The 17,638-nt window shown below is 39.5% G+C and overlaps 2 protein-coding genes across 4 annotated transcripts in view; both read right to left on the bottom strand.

Moving 5' to 3' along the window:
* Window positions 1–1,957: 1,957 nt before the first annotated feature.
* Window positions 1,958–14,154, bottom strand: BCAS2 (BCAS2 pre-mRNA processing factor). Of its 2 annotated transcripts, XM_047784950.1 has the most exons (8): window positions 13,947–14,154; window positions 13,745–13,837; window positions 10,752–10,868; window positions 10,582–10,652; window positions 9,475–9,636; window positions 4,128–4,178; window positions 3,444–3,524; window positions 1,958–2,255 (listed from the first exon to the last, which is right to left on the bottom strand). In XM_047784950.1, the coding sequence occupies exons 1-8, from the start codon at window positions 14,037–14,039 to the stop codon at window positions 2,129–2,131; spliced, it is 795 nt and encodes a 264-aa protein (XP_047640906.1). In that variant the 5' UTR covers window positions 14,040–14,154; the 3' UTR covers window positions 1,958–2,128. The 2 variants fall into 2 exon arrangements, with proteins under 2 accessions (XP_047640906.1, XP_047640907.1); XM_047784951.1 differs by lacking the exon at window positions 10,752–10,868 and having other exon boundaries at window positions 13,947–14,151.
* A 3,063-nt stretch (window positions 14,155–17,217) lies between these two features.
* DENND2C (DENN domain containing 2C) overlaps window positions 17,218–17,638 on the bottom strand; it is a 94,510-nt gene continuing 94,089 nt past the window's right edge. For both annotated transcript variants that reach the window (XM_047784948.1, XM_047784949.1), the window contains exon 19: window positions 17,218–17,525. In XM_047784948.1, the coding sequence (XP_047640904.1) occupies window positions 17,494–17,525 (32 nt within the window). In that variant the 3' untranslated portion in view covers window positions 17,218–17,493. The remainder of the gene's footprint in view (window positions 17,526–17,638) is intronic.

Genomic DNA, 17,638 nt, shown 5'->3' with positions numbered 1-17,638 from the left:
TAGGGTTGCCAACAGGGCAAGTGGGAGAAGAGACAAATTAGTAGGAGCAGATTAACTGCTATATACATAGTAATCAACAAGGACCTACTGTATAGCAGAGAACTATATTCCCTTTAGAACCTCTAAAGGGAAAGTATCTGAAAAAGTATACATGTAACTGAATTACTGTACTATACACCTGAAACTAACACACTGTAAATCAACTCTACTTCAACATACAGCTGGTGGGGGGAAAAAAGCACTGAGCCTTATTTTCAATTATACTTCAAAAAAAAGGCACTATCATCAACATAATGGGTTTTAAAAGTTCTAGATTTCATTTGCATTACTAATGCTAAACATCTTTTAATTTTTTTCTGGTGGGAGTCCACCTCTCAGTGATTTATAAAAGGTCTCTGTCCTTAAAGATTACTAATCCTTAGATATGTTGTAGGTATTTTTTTTGAATTAGGCAGTAATTTTTAATATTTTAATCCCTTAAAATATAGATGGTTAAGAACACAATCATGGCACTAGATTAGTGGGTTCAAAACCTGGATGATGGGGAGTTTCCATTGTGACACAGTGGAAATGAACCCAACTAGTATCCATGAGGATGTGGGTTCCATCACTGGCTTTGTGTTGCTGTTGCTGTGGCAGAGGCCAACAGCTGCAGCTCTGATTTGACCCCTAGACTGGGAACTTCCAAATATCATGGGTGTGTGGCCCTAAAAAGCAAATAATGGAGCTCCCATTGTGGCTCAGTGGTAACAAACCCAACCAGTATCCATGGGATGCAGGTTTGATTCCTGGCCTTACTCAGTGGGTTAAGGATACAGCATTGCCGTGTGGTGTAGGTGGCAGATGCAGCTCGATCCCACATTGCTGTGTCTGTGGCAAAGGCCAGCAGCTGCAGCTCCAATTCAATCCCTAACCTGGGAATTTCCACATGCCACAGTTGTGGCCCTAAAAAGGAATAACTGCAACAACAGCAAAAAAACTCCACAAAAAACCTGGATGATCCTCTCTAGCTTAACAAACTTTGGCAGATTAGTTAATCAGTACCTGTTAAATGTATGGGAACAAATTTTTTGTGAGGATCAATTTTTTTTGGAGCTCCCATCGTGGCTCAGCAGAAGCGAATCTAGGATCCATGAGAATGCAGGTTCAACCCTGGTGTTTCTCAGTGGGTTAAGGATCTGGTGTGGTCGTGAGCTGTGGTATATAAGTCACAGACCCGGCTTGGATCCTACATTGCTGTGGCTGTGTGTGGTGAAGGCCAGCAGCTACAGATCCAATTCAACCCTTAGCTTGGGAACCTCCATATGCCACTGATGCGGCCCTAAAAAGATAAAAAAAAATTATTTTTAAAATTCATGTAAATTTGGTTCATCTACCCAAAGTGCCTAGAAGAGTGCTAAGCACATACTAAGCTTAATGTAACTGTTACCTGTGGTGATCATAGGTGATATATGAAGCCACTGTATTTCTTACTGTTTGGTAATCAAGAATTTGTTTAGAACCACCTCTTTATTTCAAACACTTATAAACCAAAGGTTTCCAACTTCTCGTACAGGTTGAAAAAACTTTTTTTGTCTTTTCTTGAGCCGTTCCCGCAGCACATGGAGGTTCCCAGGCTAGGGGTCTAATCGGAGCTGTAGCTGCCAGCCTACGCCAGAGCCACAGCAACACGGGATTCTGAGCCGCATCTGCGACCTACACCACAGCTCACAGCAACACTGGATCCTTAACCCACTGAGCAAGGCCAGGGATTGAACCCGCAACCTCATGGTTCCTGGTTGGATTTGTTAACCACTGCGCCACAACAGGAACTCCAAAAAACTTTCAATAAAGATCTCTTGGGTACAAAAAATATGGTCCTAGTGGCTCAAAATTAATTATATAACCATTATTCTAAGGTCATACTTACTTGGAGACCTAAAGATTTTTTCTTTAATAGCAAAAACAAAAACACCACCATTTTGAAATTTTTTATTTTGCTTAAATGTACAAATAACATATAACAGTCCACATTATATGGTTTCCACATTTAACCTGGATGATTTTCATAGGATGTTATTGTTCCTCATAGCTCAGATGCCTGATCTTCTGTGAAAGCCTTCCTTCCTACCCGCCAAATTAATCTTTTTCAGAAGTCTTGCCGTATGTTTTCTTTGTTTGCCTCTCCATGTTGCTGCTTCATTTGAAAGAGTTCATTTTCTAATTGTACAATAGTCCTTTCAATCTCGTAATTCTTACTGACCAGGGATACCCAACTAAAAAAGAAGAAAAGGGGGGAAATTACTTAATCTCTCTTATAAGATTTTTTTTGGGGGGGGGTCATGCCCACAGCATGGGGAAGTTCTGGGGCCAGAGACTGAACCCTCCCCACAGATACAGCCTGAGCCACAGTAGTGAAAATGTTGGATCCTTAACCCCCAGCGCCAAAGGAATTCTTTCTTCTTTTTTTTGCCAGACAGCATATGGAGTTCCCTGACAAGGGATCAGCTTCGAGCCACAGTTGTGGCTGATGCTGCAGCTGGATCCTTTAACCCACTGTGCTGCGATGGGGATGGAACCTATGTTCAGGTGCTGCAGAGATGCTGCAGGTCCTGTTGCACCACAGCAGGAACTCCAGGAATTCCTCTTAGAAGATTTTTATAGTATATACATTTTCAGCTGGGATCATTAAACTCACTTTTACTTCTAGCTTTACATTTTCAAAAACAATTAAGGGAGAAAGTGAGTAAAGGGTGTACAGGATCTCTTTTATTTCTTAAAATTGCATGTGAACTTACACTTATCTCAAAACAAAAAGTTTACAAACTATCAAGAAATTATCTCCCTCCTGCAAGAATCAAAAAGTAAACTTTTTTTCTTTTAAAAGGAGAATATACATAGAATCCTATTCAGAGCAGAATTACTGAATGGATAACAGGGTGCTTAAGACCAGAATCAATTAGAAGTGATTCAGTTTTTGTTTATAACTCTCATTTCCTTCCAAGCCCAGACTTCACGAAGAGGCAGAGGCAATGAAGAGTGGGATTTAGAAAACAGCATTTTTAAGGCACTTTTGGGACCCCATTTGAATACTGTTTTCATTATATTGTTGAATTTTTATTTTTTTTTTGTTCTTTTTTTTTTTTTTGCTCTTTAGGGCCACACCCTCGGAATATGGAGGCTCCCAGGCTAGGGGTTGAATGAGAGCTACAGCTGCCGGCCTACACCACAGCCACAGCAACATGGGATCCAAACCATGCCTGTGACCTATACCACAGCTCATGGCAACACTGGATCCTTAAGCCACTGATCGAGGCCAGGGGTCAAACCTGCATCCTCATGCATCCTAATCAGGTTTATTAACCACTGAGCCATGAAGGGAAGGGAACTCCAATCGTATCACTGAATCTTGATGTTAAAATGTACTAAGCAATTTAAAAGATGATGGAATTGTAAATACTCACGTTGACTCCATTTCTCTTAATTTAGATCCAGCTGTGAGCTGCATGTTCTTTCGCTGCCAATTTAAATCTTGAATATGTTTTCTGAAAAAAAAAAATTTATATAACCCACCTACATTTTAACATAAGACCAAAATCAGCAGAAAAATCTATAATTAATACATCTTTAATCACTGAGAAGAACAGATACATAAAGTTATGGACTAATTCTAGGAAGTAACTTTCTTCTAATTATTTTTCAATTACAAATTTCATAAAACATGCTCACAGTGGAAAATACATACATATACACACATGTACAAATTAAAAATTGAAAGTCCCTCCTCCCATGTGTTTCTCCTTCTCCCTGATAACTTCTGTTCAGTTTTTGGTGAGTGTTCCTTCAGATTTTTTCCTGTATGTACATGTACATATAGAGATCAGGGCTTTCATTTTGACATAAATCAGGTTATACACATTATTCTACAACTTTTTCCCCTTCCAAAGGGGACCTTTCAACAACTGCAGACTTGCAGATAGCAAATGACTTGGTAGAGATGCTTTCAGACACCAGGTCTTTTGCTCCTCCATTCAGGTGAGGCAAACTCGACACTAAACACTGGATCATCAATTGTCTACTCTCATATGACAACAACCCATTGTTCCTTCTTCCCACTCTATTTATTAAGGATTCACCTAACAATTTACCTTAATTTCTGGAGTTCTTTCTGTGCATGTTCAATCATATGAACTAGATTTCTAAGGAAAAGAAAAAGGAAATCAGATTAATGTACATTAAAATCAAATACCACCAGCTAAAACCGAACTATCTAGTTGATACAAAGTCAAGTTTTTCTGCTAAAAATAGTTAATATCTATTGAGCTCTCTGTGCCAAACACCTTGTTAGGCACTCTATAATACTAGTTAATTTAATGCTAAGTGTCAGAGGTGAATTCTACTTTAGATCCAAGCTGTTCACCGATATTCTGATTTTGTGTACTCACATTACTCCTTAAACTGTTATTACTTTTTTTATAAAGAAGAAGGAAAATACTCATTTAAACCCCTTTTAATCTTTTTCATGCCAGAGCTCATGGCAACAACGGATCCTTAACCCACTGAGCCAGGCTAAGGATCGAACCTGCATCCTCATGGATACCAGTTGGATTCCTAACCCGCTGAGGCACAACGTGAATTCCTTTTTTATCTACATTTATTGCATTATTCTTCTCTCCTGTCTACTGCTAACTAAGAAGAGACCTGTTGTGGAGGGCTGCAGATTCAGATTCTAGTCCAAGCCTGCTCTAAGTACAGAGGGGAGAAGTTGAGTGATAACAGAATTCCATGAGATTATTATCATTAGAGAAGTGATTCAAGGCAGAGTTCAACTGTCCTCTTTTTCTTTTTTTTTTTTTTCTTATAGAAATTCCCTTACATTTTATTTATTTATTTTTTTTTTAATTTTCCCACTGTACAGCAAGGGGGTCAGGTTATCTTTACATGTATACATTACATTTTCCCCCCAGCCTTTCGTCTGTTGCAACATGAGTATCTAGACAAAGTTCTCAATGCTATTCAGCAGGATCTCCTTGTAAATCTATTCTAAGTTGTGTCTGATAAGCCCAAGCTCCCCATCCCTCCCACTCCCTCCCCCTCCCATCAGCCAGCCACAAGTCTCTTCTCCAAGTCCATGATTTTCTTTTCTGAGGAGATGTTCATTTGTGCTGGATATTAGATTCCAGTTATAAGTGATATCATATGGTATTTGTCTTTATCCTTCTGGCTCATTTCACGCAGTATGAGAGTCTCTAGTTCCATCCATGTTGCTGCAAATGGCATTATGTCATTCTTTTTTATGGCTGAGTAGTATTCCATTGTGTATATATACCACATCTTCCGAATCCAATCCTCTGTCGATGGACATTTGGGTTGTTTCCATGTCTTGGCTATTGTGAATAGTGCTGCAATGAACATGCAGGTGCATGTGTCTCTTTTAAGTAGAGTTTTGTCTGGATAGATGCCCAAGAGTGGGATCGCGGGGTCATATGGAAGTTCTATGTATAGATTTCTAAGGTAGCTCCAAACTGTTTTCCATAGTGGCTGTACCAGTTTACATTCCCACCAACAGTGTAGGAGGGTTTCCTTTTCTCCACAGCCCCTCCAGCACTTGTTATTTGTGGATTTATTAATGATGGCCATTCTGACTGGTGTGAGGTGATATCTCATGGTAGTTTTGATTTGCATTTCTCTCATAATCAACGATGTTGAGCATTTTCTCATGTGTTTGCTGGCCATCTGTATATCTTCTTTGGAGAACAGTCTATTCAGGTCTTTTGCCCATTTTTCCATTGATTGATTGGCTTTTTTGCTGTTGGGCTGTATAAGTTGCTTATATATTCTAGAGATTAAGCCCTTGTCGGTTGCATTATTTGAAACTATTTTCTCCCATTCTGAAAGTTGTCTTTTTGTTTTCTTTTCGGTTTCCTTTGCTGTGCAAAAGCTTTTCAGTTTGATGAGGTCCCATGGGTTTATTTTTGCTCTAATTTCGATTGCTTTGGGAGACTGACCTGAGAAAATATTCATGATGTTGATGTCAGAGAGTGTTTTGCCTCTGTTTTCTTCTAGGAGTTTGATGGTGTCCTGTCGTATATTTAAGTCTTTCAGCCATTTTGAGTTTATTTTTGTGCATGGTGTGAGGGTGTGTTCTCGTTTCATTGCTTTGCATGCAGCTGTCCAGGTTTCCCAGCAATGCTTGCTGAATAGACTTTCTTTTTCCCATTTGATGTTCTTGTTTCCCTTGTCAAAGATTAATTGACCATAGGTGTCAGGGTTTATTTCCGGGTTCTCTATTCTGTTCCATTGATCTGTCTGTCTGTTTTGATACCAGTACCACACTGTTTTGATGACTGTGGCTTTGTAGTATTTCTTGAAGTCTGGGAGAGTTATGCCTCCTGCTTGGTTTTTGTTTCTCAGGATTGCTTTGGTGATTCTGGGTCTTTTGTTGTTCTCTTTTTCTTAAATAACAACTTCACTGAGATATAATTCACATACTGTATCAATTTCCTCTTAAGGCAGCAGACAATCACTTTTGGAGTCCATTTCAACCATACTGACTACTATGCTCTTGCTGTAGATCTAGTATTGTTTCTCTGCTTTTGTGACTCAAATTTCCTGCTGTTCTCCTCTCTCTACTGACAAATTTTCTGTAACTAACCCCAATTCTCTAGAGTTGATCTTCAAACAGCTGTGCCTCTCCAGGCTTTCCTTTAGCTCATCCCACTTTCCTTGACTTTGACCATCATTCCATGCCAAGAACAATGAAGCTCAGTAGTCTCTTCCTGACCTCTAACCATTAACCTTTGCTTTTTTTTTTTGCTTTCCTTTGAATTACCTCTTCCAGAATGCCCACTTTGTTGTCGTCTCCCTTCTTCCAGCCTCCCTCTTAAGTACCTAGGTCCCTCCTCAAGTACTCTGAACCTGAAACATCTCACATTGTGCCATGGAGTCAGAAGACTTGGGTTCTAGTCCCAGCGCTTCCCTAAATAGGTATGTGTCCTTGAGTCACTTGACATCACTGGGCCCAAATCTGCTTATTTGTAAAACTGGGAGCTGACCTTGAAAGTTTACTCCTCAGTTTCATGTACAGAATTCTCTTATTAATGAATGAAATATACATATATATATATTCATACACATACATATGTTAGCAGTCCTGCTAAAAGCTAAAAGCACTCTGTCTAGCCTATTTGACACCCTCAAATCCTTCCACAAGGAAAGAAAATTTACTTTGTTAAGACATAGTACATTTCTAGAGAAGTATCCACTAGGTTTGGAGGAGAGAAAACACGGTGCACAGGAGAACGGCCAACACTATAAAGTGTTACATAATTAAATGGAAAACACGTGCATGATTATTTGTAAAGTTACTAAGAACATGAAGAGAGTATCAGAGGTAGAATTTCAATCAAGGAAGACAAGGAAGCAGATCAGAGTCGGGCTCTAAATAAGCTGAATCTGGGTAGAAGAGTTCAAGGTATTCCGGAAGGAGGCAATGCCTGAGTAAAGGCTCAGGGTTTATGATAATTACCAAAGACAGGACTAGTTTGGCTGGAGTCGAAGTCTACAACCGAAGTATAGCCTTTTGCTTTGAATACCATGTTAAAGAGCCTGGACCTTACCTTGTAGGTAAGGGAAAATTATTAAATGGTTTCTAGGCAAGTTGAAAGCAATGTTCTCTTCAATGTAATATTCCAGGCCCACCCTGAAATCTATGCCCTCCTCCATTCCTGGGATGTGCTCACTCTTTTCTGGAACGCTTGTGCACTGTTGGTGGGAATGTAAATTGGTCCAGCTACTTTGGAAAACAGTATGGAGGTTCCTTAAAAAACTAAAAAAAGTGTGATACAGCAATTTCATTGCTGTGCAATTATCTGGAAAAAATGAAAACTCTAAATTCAAAAAGATGCATGCACCCCAATGTTCATAGCAGCACTATTTACAACAGGCAAGACATAGAAGCAACCCAAATGCCTTTCAGGTGACAGGATTAAGATGTGGTATGCATATACACACACAGTGGAGTATTAGCCAGGAAAAACAATGAAATACTGCCATAGGCAGTGATGTGGATGGCTCTACAGATTATGAAGGTTAGTGAAATAAGTCAGACAAATACTGTATGAAATCACTTTTATGTGGGATCTAAATGTCCCTTCTTTGAATCTCAGTACTTTATGGACCACAACATGCAATGCAGCAGTTGCCCCCGTATCACCAAAATGAACTAGTGGTTATCTGCCACAGAATATATTGTCTCCTCAACTAGATAAAGCTTCTTGAGGATAAAGAGGACATTTTTCCACTTAGTGAAAAACAAACATTTTTGGGAATGATCTGCTCTTTTATATTTCTTAACCCTTCCAGCTCCATTTCCCCTTTATTCTGCTTGTAATATATTCACAGTAGAAAGTGAATTGTTCTGTAGCTTCTTAAATGCTGGATTTTGCCCACAAATCTCTATATGGCCACAGAAATTTAAACATAATTCTGAAAATTTGGAAAAAGGTTTTTATCATTTTGTAATTTTGCTTTACAGTTTTAGGAATCATATTCTTTAACAGTTTTATGCACACTCATGAGGTTCAATGGCCTTTTCTCCTTAAACTGTTAATAGAGACTTGGGATTTTAGGGCCCAAAGGGGCCATGGAAATCATCTAAGCACTGACTTACAAATAGGAACTGAACCCTAAATAAATAACAAAACCTAAAGCTAATTATATGGAACAGAAATAGGAACTCAGTGGCTTGTTTTGGGATTTTTTTGCTGGTGTTAATTCTCTACTTACAGTCGGGTCTCATTATTTGCAGATTCTGTATCTGTGAATTTGCCTATTTAGTCAAATTTTTCTGTAACCTAAAATCAATACTTGCAGTGTTTTGTGATCATTCATGGACATGAACATTTCTAGCTAGAGTGGAACAAGGTGATACTCCGCCTTCTTGTTTCAGGTCCCATACAGACATGACCAAAGGAAAGAGTTTAATTTCCAACTCTGGTAAATTACTTAACACTTCTCAACTTTGTCCTCTCTTTTATAAAGAAAATATAGAACCTGCCATGATAAGTTGCTTTAAAGTATTTAAGATTATAATCTATGTGAGAGACATGTATATCTACATATGTATGTATTTCTCCCAGGAGAACTGGTTCATTGTTTGCTAATTCAGTATTCAAGGCCACTTTATAAAGCAGAACATGCAACTAATGAGAGCTGACTGTATAAGCAATCCCCTACGTTCTACCATGCTGTGATTTGTAAATCTAGACCTCAGAACTCACTATTGCAATATTATACAATAAATGCATTAGTTTTAGGTCCCTTTAGTATTTTCAAATGTTGAGATGGGTCTCAAAGCAGTAGCCTTTAGTATGAATTCTAGTTCTAGGACATAATCCAAGTGAAAGTCCAGTTATAATATTTTTAATCCTACTTCCCCTAGCAAGACTATGGGTGGGATGGGTTAAAAAAAAAAAAAAAAAAAAAGCTTCTTACTCATTATATACTTTCCAGGCATTGCATCCATGCTGTGACATTAGTTCCAGATTCTCAATTCGAACTGCCTGATGCTCCAACTGAGCCATAGAATTGTTTACACATTCTTGCCATGCAGTAATGTCATTTTTCTGACCTGAGGAAGGGGCCGGAAGTTCATATCTGAAATTAAACAACAATGAAATAAAATCACATTATTCTTCCAAACCTTTTCTCTCCTCCCAACAGGATCATGGACCTATACACATTGAAAACTACAGAAGACTTAGGTTGCAGACCTTGCAATAATAAGAAACCTATTTATCCTAAGAAACAAGCAATTGACAAACTTCAATGTGAACTGATTAAATAAGCTGCAGTACATTCATATAAATGATTATTATAATAGCTATTAAACATTACTAAATACCTAAAACATTAAAATGTTTGTGATATCTTAAGGGGAAAAAAAGCAGGATATGAAGTTATCATTTTGTAAAACATACCTATATCCACCCCACTCTCACCACCACTTATCCACGCTTCTAGAGAAAAAAAATGGTAAAGGGATACAGTAATTTTTTACACTTGGAACTCAGTCTTTATCTTCATACTACTTCAATACTGCCAATATAGCCAGCAACATAACCTCTTCATAAATCTCTGTTCAGTACTGAATTACTACAAACTAACTTTTAATTTCTGAGTTTTTGGGGGGATGGGGGGGCCAGAGGGCGCCACAGCTTGCAGCAGCTTGATGTGGGATCTCAGTTCTCAGACCAGGGATTGAACCTTGGCCTCAGCAGTGAAAGTGCCAAGTCCTAACCACTAGACCACCAGGGAAATCCCCCCTTAGGAACTCTTAAACGTGAACTGTGTTTTAATTTACTCTTTCCCTGTTAGGTATTTTAAAATACTTTTTGTATTAAAATAACGGTGCAAAGAATATTTCTGAATATTAACACGTGATTACACGAACCACTATTATAACTTTTATACAGAAAAATGTAAATATATAAAAAACAGACAAGAATTTTTTTTCCATATTTAACAGTTTACAATAGTTTGACTGATAATTTAAAATTAAACTATGATTTGAGGGCATCTGAATGCAGAAATAGAACTTACCGTTTCATACTGAGCAATTCAATTGGTTGTCGAGCAGCCAGTCTTTCAAATTCATTTCTCATTATGTCAGTCTGATATATAAATCAGAGAAAGAATTATTTCCAAAATCATATCAATAAACTTATATTAACAACCATCAAATAACGGATCTAAGCTACTTAGGTATTTACTTTATGACTGTCCACTATAGCGGAGCACTTCCCTTCTCCCAAGTCTTCTCTGGGTTCAATGCTTTCTAAAGTCTGGAGAAATGCACAGGCACACACATACTTCATATGTAAAGGAGCCTATAGAGAAAAGGATTAATCCTAGATCAGTGGTTCTCAGTGCCAGCAGCACATGTAGAATCATACAGGAGCAAACAATTCTAATACCAGCCACATGTAGCTCCTCTTCCCTACTCCGAGAAATTGTTCTAAGGCAGAGACTGGACACTATAATAACTTTTTTAAAAAACTCACCAGTTGTCTGTAAAGTGAAGGCTGTGCTGAGAACCACGGCTCTAAGGATTCACTGGGGGCAGGGGAGAAAGAAGATGGCCTGGACATACATAATTTGCTTTAGAGCTATGAGCCTAAATTTACACTTCCTTTTTGATCCTTGCTGCTCTTTTTACACTTTACTCTTTGTAAAGAATGGAGAGAGAGTTCCCATTGTGGCTCAGCAGTAATGAACCTGAGTAGTATCCATGAGGATGCTGGTAGATCCCTGGCCTTGCTCAGTGGGTTAAGGATCCAGTGTTGCCGTAAGCTGTGGTGTAGGTCGCAGATGTAGCTTGGATCTCGCATTGCTGTGGCTGTGGTGTAGGCCGACAGCTGTAGCTCTGATTCGACCCCTAGCCTAGGAACTTCCATATGCTGTGGGTGCGGGACCTAAAAAGAAAAAAAAGAATGGAGACTAGAAGAAGGGACAAAAGGAACTGGTTCTGCTGTTTGCTCCAACAATTTTACTACTAAAAAAAAATGTGGTAAAGCTCTACCTCTTCAGGCCAATGTTTTGGTCAACATTCTATTCCGTTTAGACTAAAGAGTAAGCTAAAAAGGACTTCCAGAAGCCCACATTCTTTGTTTAAAAGTTCTGCATTAAGTATGTCTTGTTGGAGAAAGCTTTTTTTTTTTTTTTTGGAATACTGCTGAGCTGCACACACCTCTAAGAAAATGTGGTTATTTTGTTTCCTGCAGACACTAAGGCATTCTAGCTAGAAGGCTATGCACAGTGACAGATAAAGAGTAAACACTACTAATTAGGTGAGAGAAACTACAAAAATACAGCACACACAACCTTGAGCCACGTAACATAGAAGCCCTTACCTAACTCACATGGCCAATAAGTGAGAGATCTGGAATTTTAACTCAACTCTCTCCAAAGACTGAGCCAACACTCACAGGGCTGTCATATAAGAAGTCCAGGCATGAATGGCACACAGTAAGCATTCGTTAAATCAGAATGCCTTAGGAGCTCTTCATACATTCAACTGACAAATATTTGGGTGCCTATTGTGTGCCAGACACTGTCCTAAGGGATGAAAATACAGTGAAGAAGACAAAAAGGATCCCTGCTCATGGAGTATCATCTCAGATTACATAGGCCTTCCTCAACCATCCTATCTAAAGTAGTCACCCAGTCACTCTGTATCACATCATTACTTTAATTCTCCATGTAGCTTTACCAATAATCTAATAATTTCTGATCCATCTCTACACTCTAGAATGTAAACTCCTGTTCCCCAATAACTTAAATAGAATGTCAGAAATAGCTGTTAAATGAATTAATGAAAGAGCAGCTTCAAAGGCAGTTTGAAGAGTGGTTAAGATCACGGGGAAGTTAGTAAGCTGCAATTTTCCTATCCAAAAAACTGGCATAAAAAACATACAGTTTACAATTCACAGGACTGCTTTTAGGACTGAGATAGTGAGCTCAGTACACTATTAGCTCCTACTATTAAGAATCACTATACTAATTATAAAGATAGAAGTATAGGTTCTACTTAAGAGACCGAAAAAGAAAACCTGTTCAAGTGTTTAAAAGTTTGTGATTGAATGAAGTTATCTGAAATTTTCAGAAATCAGGCTAAGAAGGACTTATTATTACTGTACCTAGTTCTTTTTTTTTTTTTTTGTCTTTTTGTCATTTTAGGGCCACAGCCTTGGCATGCTGAAGTTCCCAGGCTAGGGGTTGAAACAGAGCTGTAGCTGCCAGCCTATGCCACAGCAACGCAGACTCAAGTGGCCTCTGCGACCTACATCACAGCTTACGGCAACACTGGATCCTTAACCCACAGAGCAAGGCCAGGGATCGAACCCAAGTCCTCATGGATACTAGTTGGGTTCGTTAACCACGTGAGCCAGGACAAGAACTCCTGTGCATAGTTCTTAATACTGTAACATCTACATTTGGGTGACATTTAGAAAAAGCATGGGAAAACAGGATGCCATAGGAACATCTCTCTCCTACTTAAAACTTAACCGATATATTTTTTTCATGTTATTTCAATAGAAATACTGCTTTTTATAAGAGATTTCTTTTGTAAATAAATGGTTACCAGATATGGGGGAAAACGGAACATGTATATACTAAAATGCCTAACAGAATCCATTAATTTAGAAATATTTTACATTTCATTTAGCTGATTAGACCCTAAATAGTATTACAGATGCACTTCTAAATATTTAAACGGTGCATTACTTAGATACGGTTTGTCTCTTCAGTCATTCTCACAGATTCAGAAAATACTTAAACTTTGGTTCAAAGACCGCCCTCCAGTGGTTCTCAGAAGCTTAGGTAACTAGGCTTTTGTGTATTTAAAAAACCCTAGATCACTTGTTTTGCAGTAGACCTTAAAGAGAAAAGGATCCCTTTGAGAATTTACGCAGTGAACCTACCTCGGAAAAACGTTAACATTCGTTTTTGCATTGTTAGATCAGTTCGCGAAGCCCTAGAAAGTCCTTCTGTGGCTCTAAGAATAAGAACCCGGGAGACAGTTTATCCATGAAGCTATTTTCAATTGACTGACACTACCTATACCAATGAGTAAGCTGTGGCTAGGCAAGTAACAGTTAAAGCTGGAATCTGAAATTCACTTTTGTGTGGCTAAGGCTCTCAATCCAAAACAAAGATTCACAAGATCCTGGTTTATAAGGTGGACTCAAAATATCACACTCACTTCAAAAGCGGAATAATCTGGGGCTGTCAGGTAGCTCAAGTAGTTCTTGGTAGGTCGGTACCTGCGAGTTTCCTCCTCTACCAACGCCGCGGCCTAAGAAAGAGAACAGAGGCCAGAATAAGAGGAGCACATTGTTAGGTCAGTCTTCCAGCACGAAGTGTCAGCGAGCGCTGAGTCAGTCACACAGACAACCGGAACTTACCGCTTCCCGCACACCAGGCGCTTCATAACCCTGGTCAAAATACGGCAGCGCGTCCACAACAACCTCTCCAGCCACCAAACCGGTGCCCGCCATTCTTGGGCTCGCCTGACTTCTCTGAGTCTGCGCGGGCTCAGGCTCGCTTAAATAGGCCTGAGCCCGATATTAACATAATCTCGTTGCCGACGTCCGACACCTACGTAATCACGTCTATAGTCAGCGCCGACACTGACCTAAGCACGTCGCTTGCGTAATAGCTTTTGGCGCATGCCCAGTTAATTCCGAGGGCGTGCTAACTAGAAATTGTCCAGCCTTCTTGTTTTGGTCGGACGTGACGTCATGTTGTGTGGCTCCTGAGTCTGCAGGAACGTTTCAATTTCCTGTCCCCACGGGCTGCGCTTTTTTGCCTCCGATTGGCAGCCAAGTGGAAGAGTTGGGACTTTTGGTTTCCTCCGGCTCGCTGATATCTGGGAGGGGAAACCCTTTAATAAAACTTTTGAGGGAACTCGCTGCAAGATTTAGCGAAGAGAAGGATCCTGGTTTCCCACCTCGGCTTTATTCCCCTAACCTTCCAGTCTTCGGTTAAACTACTCTCCCTTTTCACTTCCTTGCTGTATCTGCACTATTGTTCTCCGCCCCTTGAGAATCTTTGCACCGAATAAGTGCAGCTCTTTCGCAGACTCTAGAAGTGGGCGTTAGACTCCAGTGAAAACTGCGAAGCTTTGGAGTCTGGAGTGTGCCTAACAAAAGGAACCTGATCTTCCCCCGGGGCGAGATTGGTAACTGCCCACTAACCTCATCTTTTAAAAAACTGATTTTTGCCTTCAGGGCGTGTATAAAATCCAGTCATTTTGCTTTTAGGGCTTCTGGTAACAGGACAATCTTTCTCATTGCATCCTAACACTCGTGATACTGCCAGTACCTATTTCTAGTCCCTAGCTTCCAGCTCCCTTTGATTAAGCAGGGGAAGACTAAATAAGGTAGGTAGGACTCTATACCGTGTCCGGTGTGCAAATATCGACCCAGACTTTGCCAAGAGCCTGGAAATGTCGGCCACGGTTATTAAGCTTGAACCTAGGATTATCTTAGGTTAATTAACCTACCATTAATTAAGTGTGCTAGCTATATAGATTTAACTGAAGTAAAAAATCTACAACTTAAGCCATTTAAGATTCTCCCAAGAGGAGTTCCCGTCATGGCGCAGTGGTTAACGGATCCGACTAGGAACCATGAGGTTGCAGTTTCAGTCCCTGCCCTTGCTTAGTGGGTTAACGATCCGGCGTTGCCGTGAGCTGTGGTGTAGGTTGCAGACGCGGCTCTGATCCCGCGTTGCTGTGGCTCTGGCGTAGGCCGGTGGCTACAGCTCTGATTCAACCCCTAGCCTGGGAACCTCCATATGCCGCGGGAGCGGCCCAAGAAATAGCAACAACAACAGCAAAAAAAAAAAAAAAAAAAAAAAAAAAGACAAAAGACAAAAAAAAAAAAGATTCTCCCAAGAGATCCACGGAATTTTTTGTTTATTAAAAGATCTGTAAACAACATTTTATACAAATCTTGAGCAATTACTTTACAAACATGTCCAGAATTTGTAATACTTTACAAAAGCAAAATAAAAGACTTAAGAAAAGGAAGCAGCTTCAGATTGCAGGGATAAAATAAGACCCCCATCCCTGTAGCAAAGCAAAAGTCTCCTCACAGAGGGATGGCCAGGATCCACCAGTTACACCTTCTATCCCCATTTTATAAACACTCAATTCCCAATTACTAACTGTTCCCTCAGGATTGGAGTTCCCTCAGAAGTGACCAAATGGGGAGATGTCTGGTAAGATCCCCACTGGGGTAAGCTGCTTAACATGTTTTTTTTTAAAAGACATAGGCTCAGTTTTATTTTCTGGACCCACATATATAGGAGTTGTATTATACAGCACCCATCTTAAATGGTGTCTGCTTCAGATCCATTCAAGCAAACCTGAATGGGTTGTAAAGACAATACTGCACAGGTTAATAAGTTGTATCATACTGTAACTTACAAGGTTTTAAGTTTGAATAAATATTTTTTAATGCCAGTTCAAGCCGTCAGCAGGAGTTGAAGAAAACAAACTGACACTTGCTGGAACATATATCAATGAAAATTACACCACTGCTGACAAATTCTTCTCTCCAATCACTGTGACAGCTTTAAATATTAAGAGTAGGAGTGATTATGTGGTGTGTGCCTAGGAAATGTCCCTATTCTGAGTCCAATTTAATGAGAACAAAAAGCCCAACATTTCTAAGGGAACCAAAAAAAAAAGTCTCCTCTAGACACCAATAGCCTTATCCTCAGAGCAGCAAGTTGGCTCTGGTACAGTTCAGTTTAAAGAAAAAAAACTTTCAATAGCTATAATCCCATAGAGCTCAAATTTCCATCTGCAAAAGTAACCAACCTTCTCTATGTTCATAAACTAATAGTCCTAGCTTCAGTTGGGCAAATTATTTAATCTCTTTGAATTCCATTTTCCTTGTTAGTAACATGGAGATGCAAATACCTCATGAGATTATTTAAAGATTGAATAAGATGACATCCATTCATGGCACATGGTGGATACTAAAAAAGAAGGTAGTTCTCATGCCCTTAAAGGGCATTTTCCTATTAGATATAATTCCACAAAATTTAATGTTGACACATGAGGGACAAGCTACCCAAGTGCCACATAATATGGAAATGGAGCCTCAAGATGTCTACTTTTATAAGATAATTAACAGTGCTAATAAACAGGGTTTCCATGTAAGTGAGATTCCCCTAGACAGAACATTAGACTTATAAAAAAAAAAAAAAGGAGCTATATAATGAGTATATTCTTAGTTCAGCTCAAACAGCCCAGCTTTAAAGCTGCCATGATTATTTCGGTGATGAGAATTACGTATGAAGGGCGAGTGTCCTCTACTTCTATCATGCCCCTCTAGTACCTTAAATGCAGCACTTTTCTCACTGGGCTCATTGTGAGCTGTTTTTTTTAAATGCAACACCAAGTCATTCTCTTGTAGAAGACTAAGCACAAAACACAAAGAATGAATCCAAGAATCAAAAAGAAAAGGCCACTTAAAAAAAAAATCTGGGGAGGTCCCACCGTGGTACAGTGGGTTAATGATCTAGCTCATCTCTGTGGAGGTGCTGGTGCATTCCCTGGCCCAGTGCAGGGGGTTAAAGAATCCAGTATTGCTGCAGCTGCGGTGCAGGTTGCAGCTCTGGCTGGGATTTGATCTCTGGCCCAGCCCAGGAACTTCCATATGCCACGGGAGCGGCCAAAATAGAAAAAAAAAAAACAAAACAAAACAACCTGGAGGCAGAGTAAAGAGAGCTTTGGGCAGTGGTTGCAGACCACTCTCAACAATTCTCCAGTGATCACTACAGCAGCAACAGGAGAGTCCTCCTCCAAGAACTGGCCCGCTTGGTAACCTTTCAACTTTCAAAATTTTGTAGAATACTTCATAGCATCCTGACTCTTGGAAAAATAATTTCTTTAGCACTTTTTGTTCTATTTATGATGGAAGCAGTCAATCAAAGATTTCACTTCTTCTGAAGAAATTTCATTTTACTTCCTAAAGGGAGAAAAAAGTAGAGTGAACTCTCATTAGTTCATTTTTATATTGTATATTACTTGAGGCAAGGATTTAACCTAGTCATTCAACCAGGAGGAAGCTGACACCTCAAG

The sequence above is a fragment of the Phacochoerus africanus genome, chromosome 6 (genome assembly GCF_016906955.1).
Source record: "Phacochoerus africanus isolate WHEZ1 chromosome 6, ROS_Pafr_v1, whole genome shotgun sequence".
Classification (NCBI taxonomy): Eukaryota; Metazoa; Chordata; class Mammalia; order Artiodactyla; family Suidae; genus Phacochoerus; species Phacochoerus africanus.
This window is presented reverse-complemented; position numbering and strand designations above follow the sequence as displayed.

Excerpts from the sequence above, each read along its gene's own strand:
- BCAS2 (XM_047784950.1), bottom strand. The coding sequence starts at position 14,039 with ATGGCGGGCACCGGTTTGGTGGCTGGAGAGGTTGTTGTGGACGCGCTG. Across the intron at positions 10,869-13,744 it reads CAGATTATTCCGCTTTTGAA|GCTCCTTTACATATGAAGTA; the intron begins GTGAGTGTGATA and ends TTTTCTCTATAG. Across the intron at positions 3,525-4,127 it reads AAAGAACTCCAGAAATTAAG|AAAACATATTCAAGATTTAA; the intron begins GTAAATTGTTAG and ends TTTTTTTTTCAG.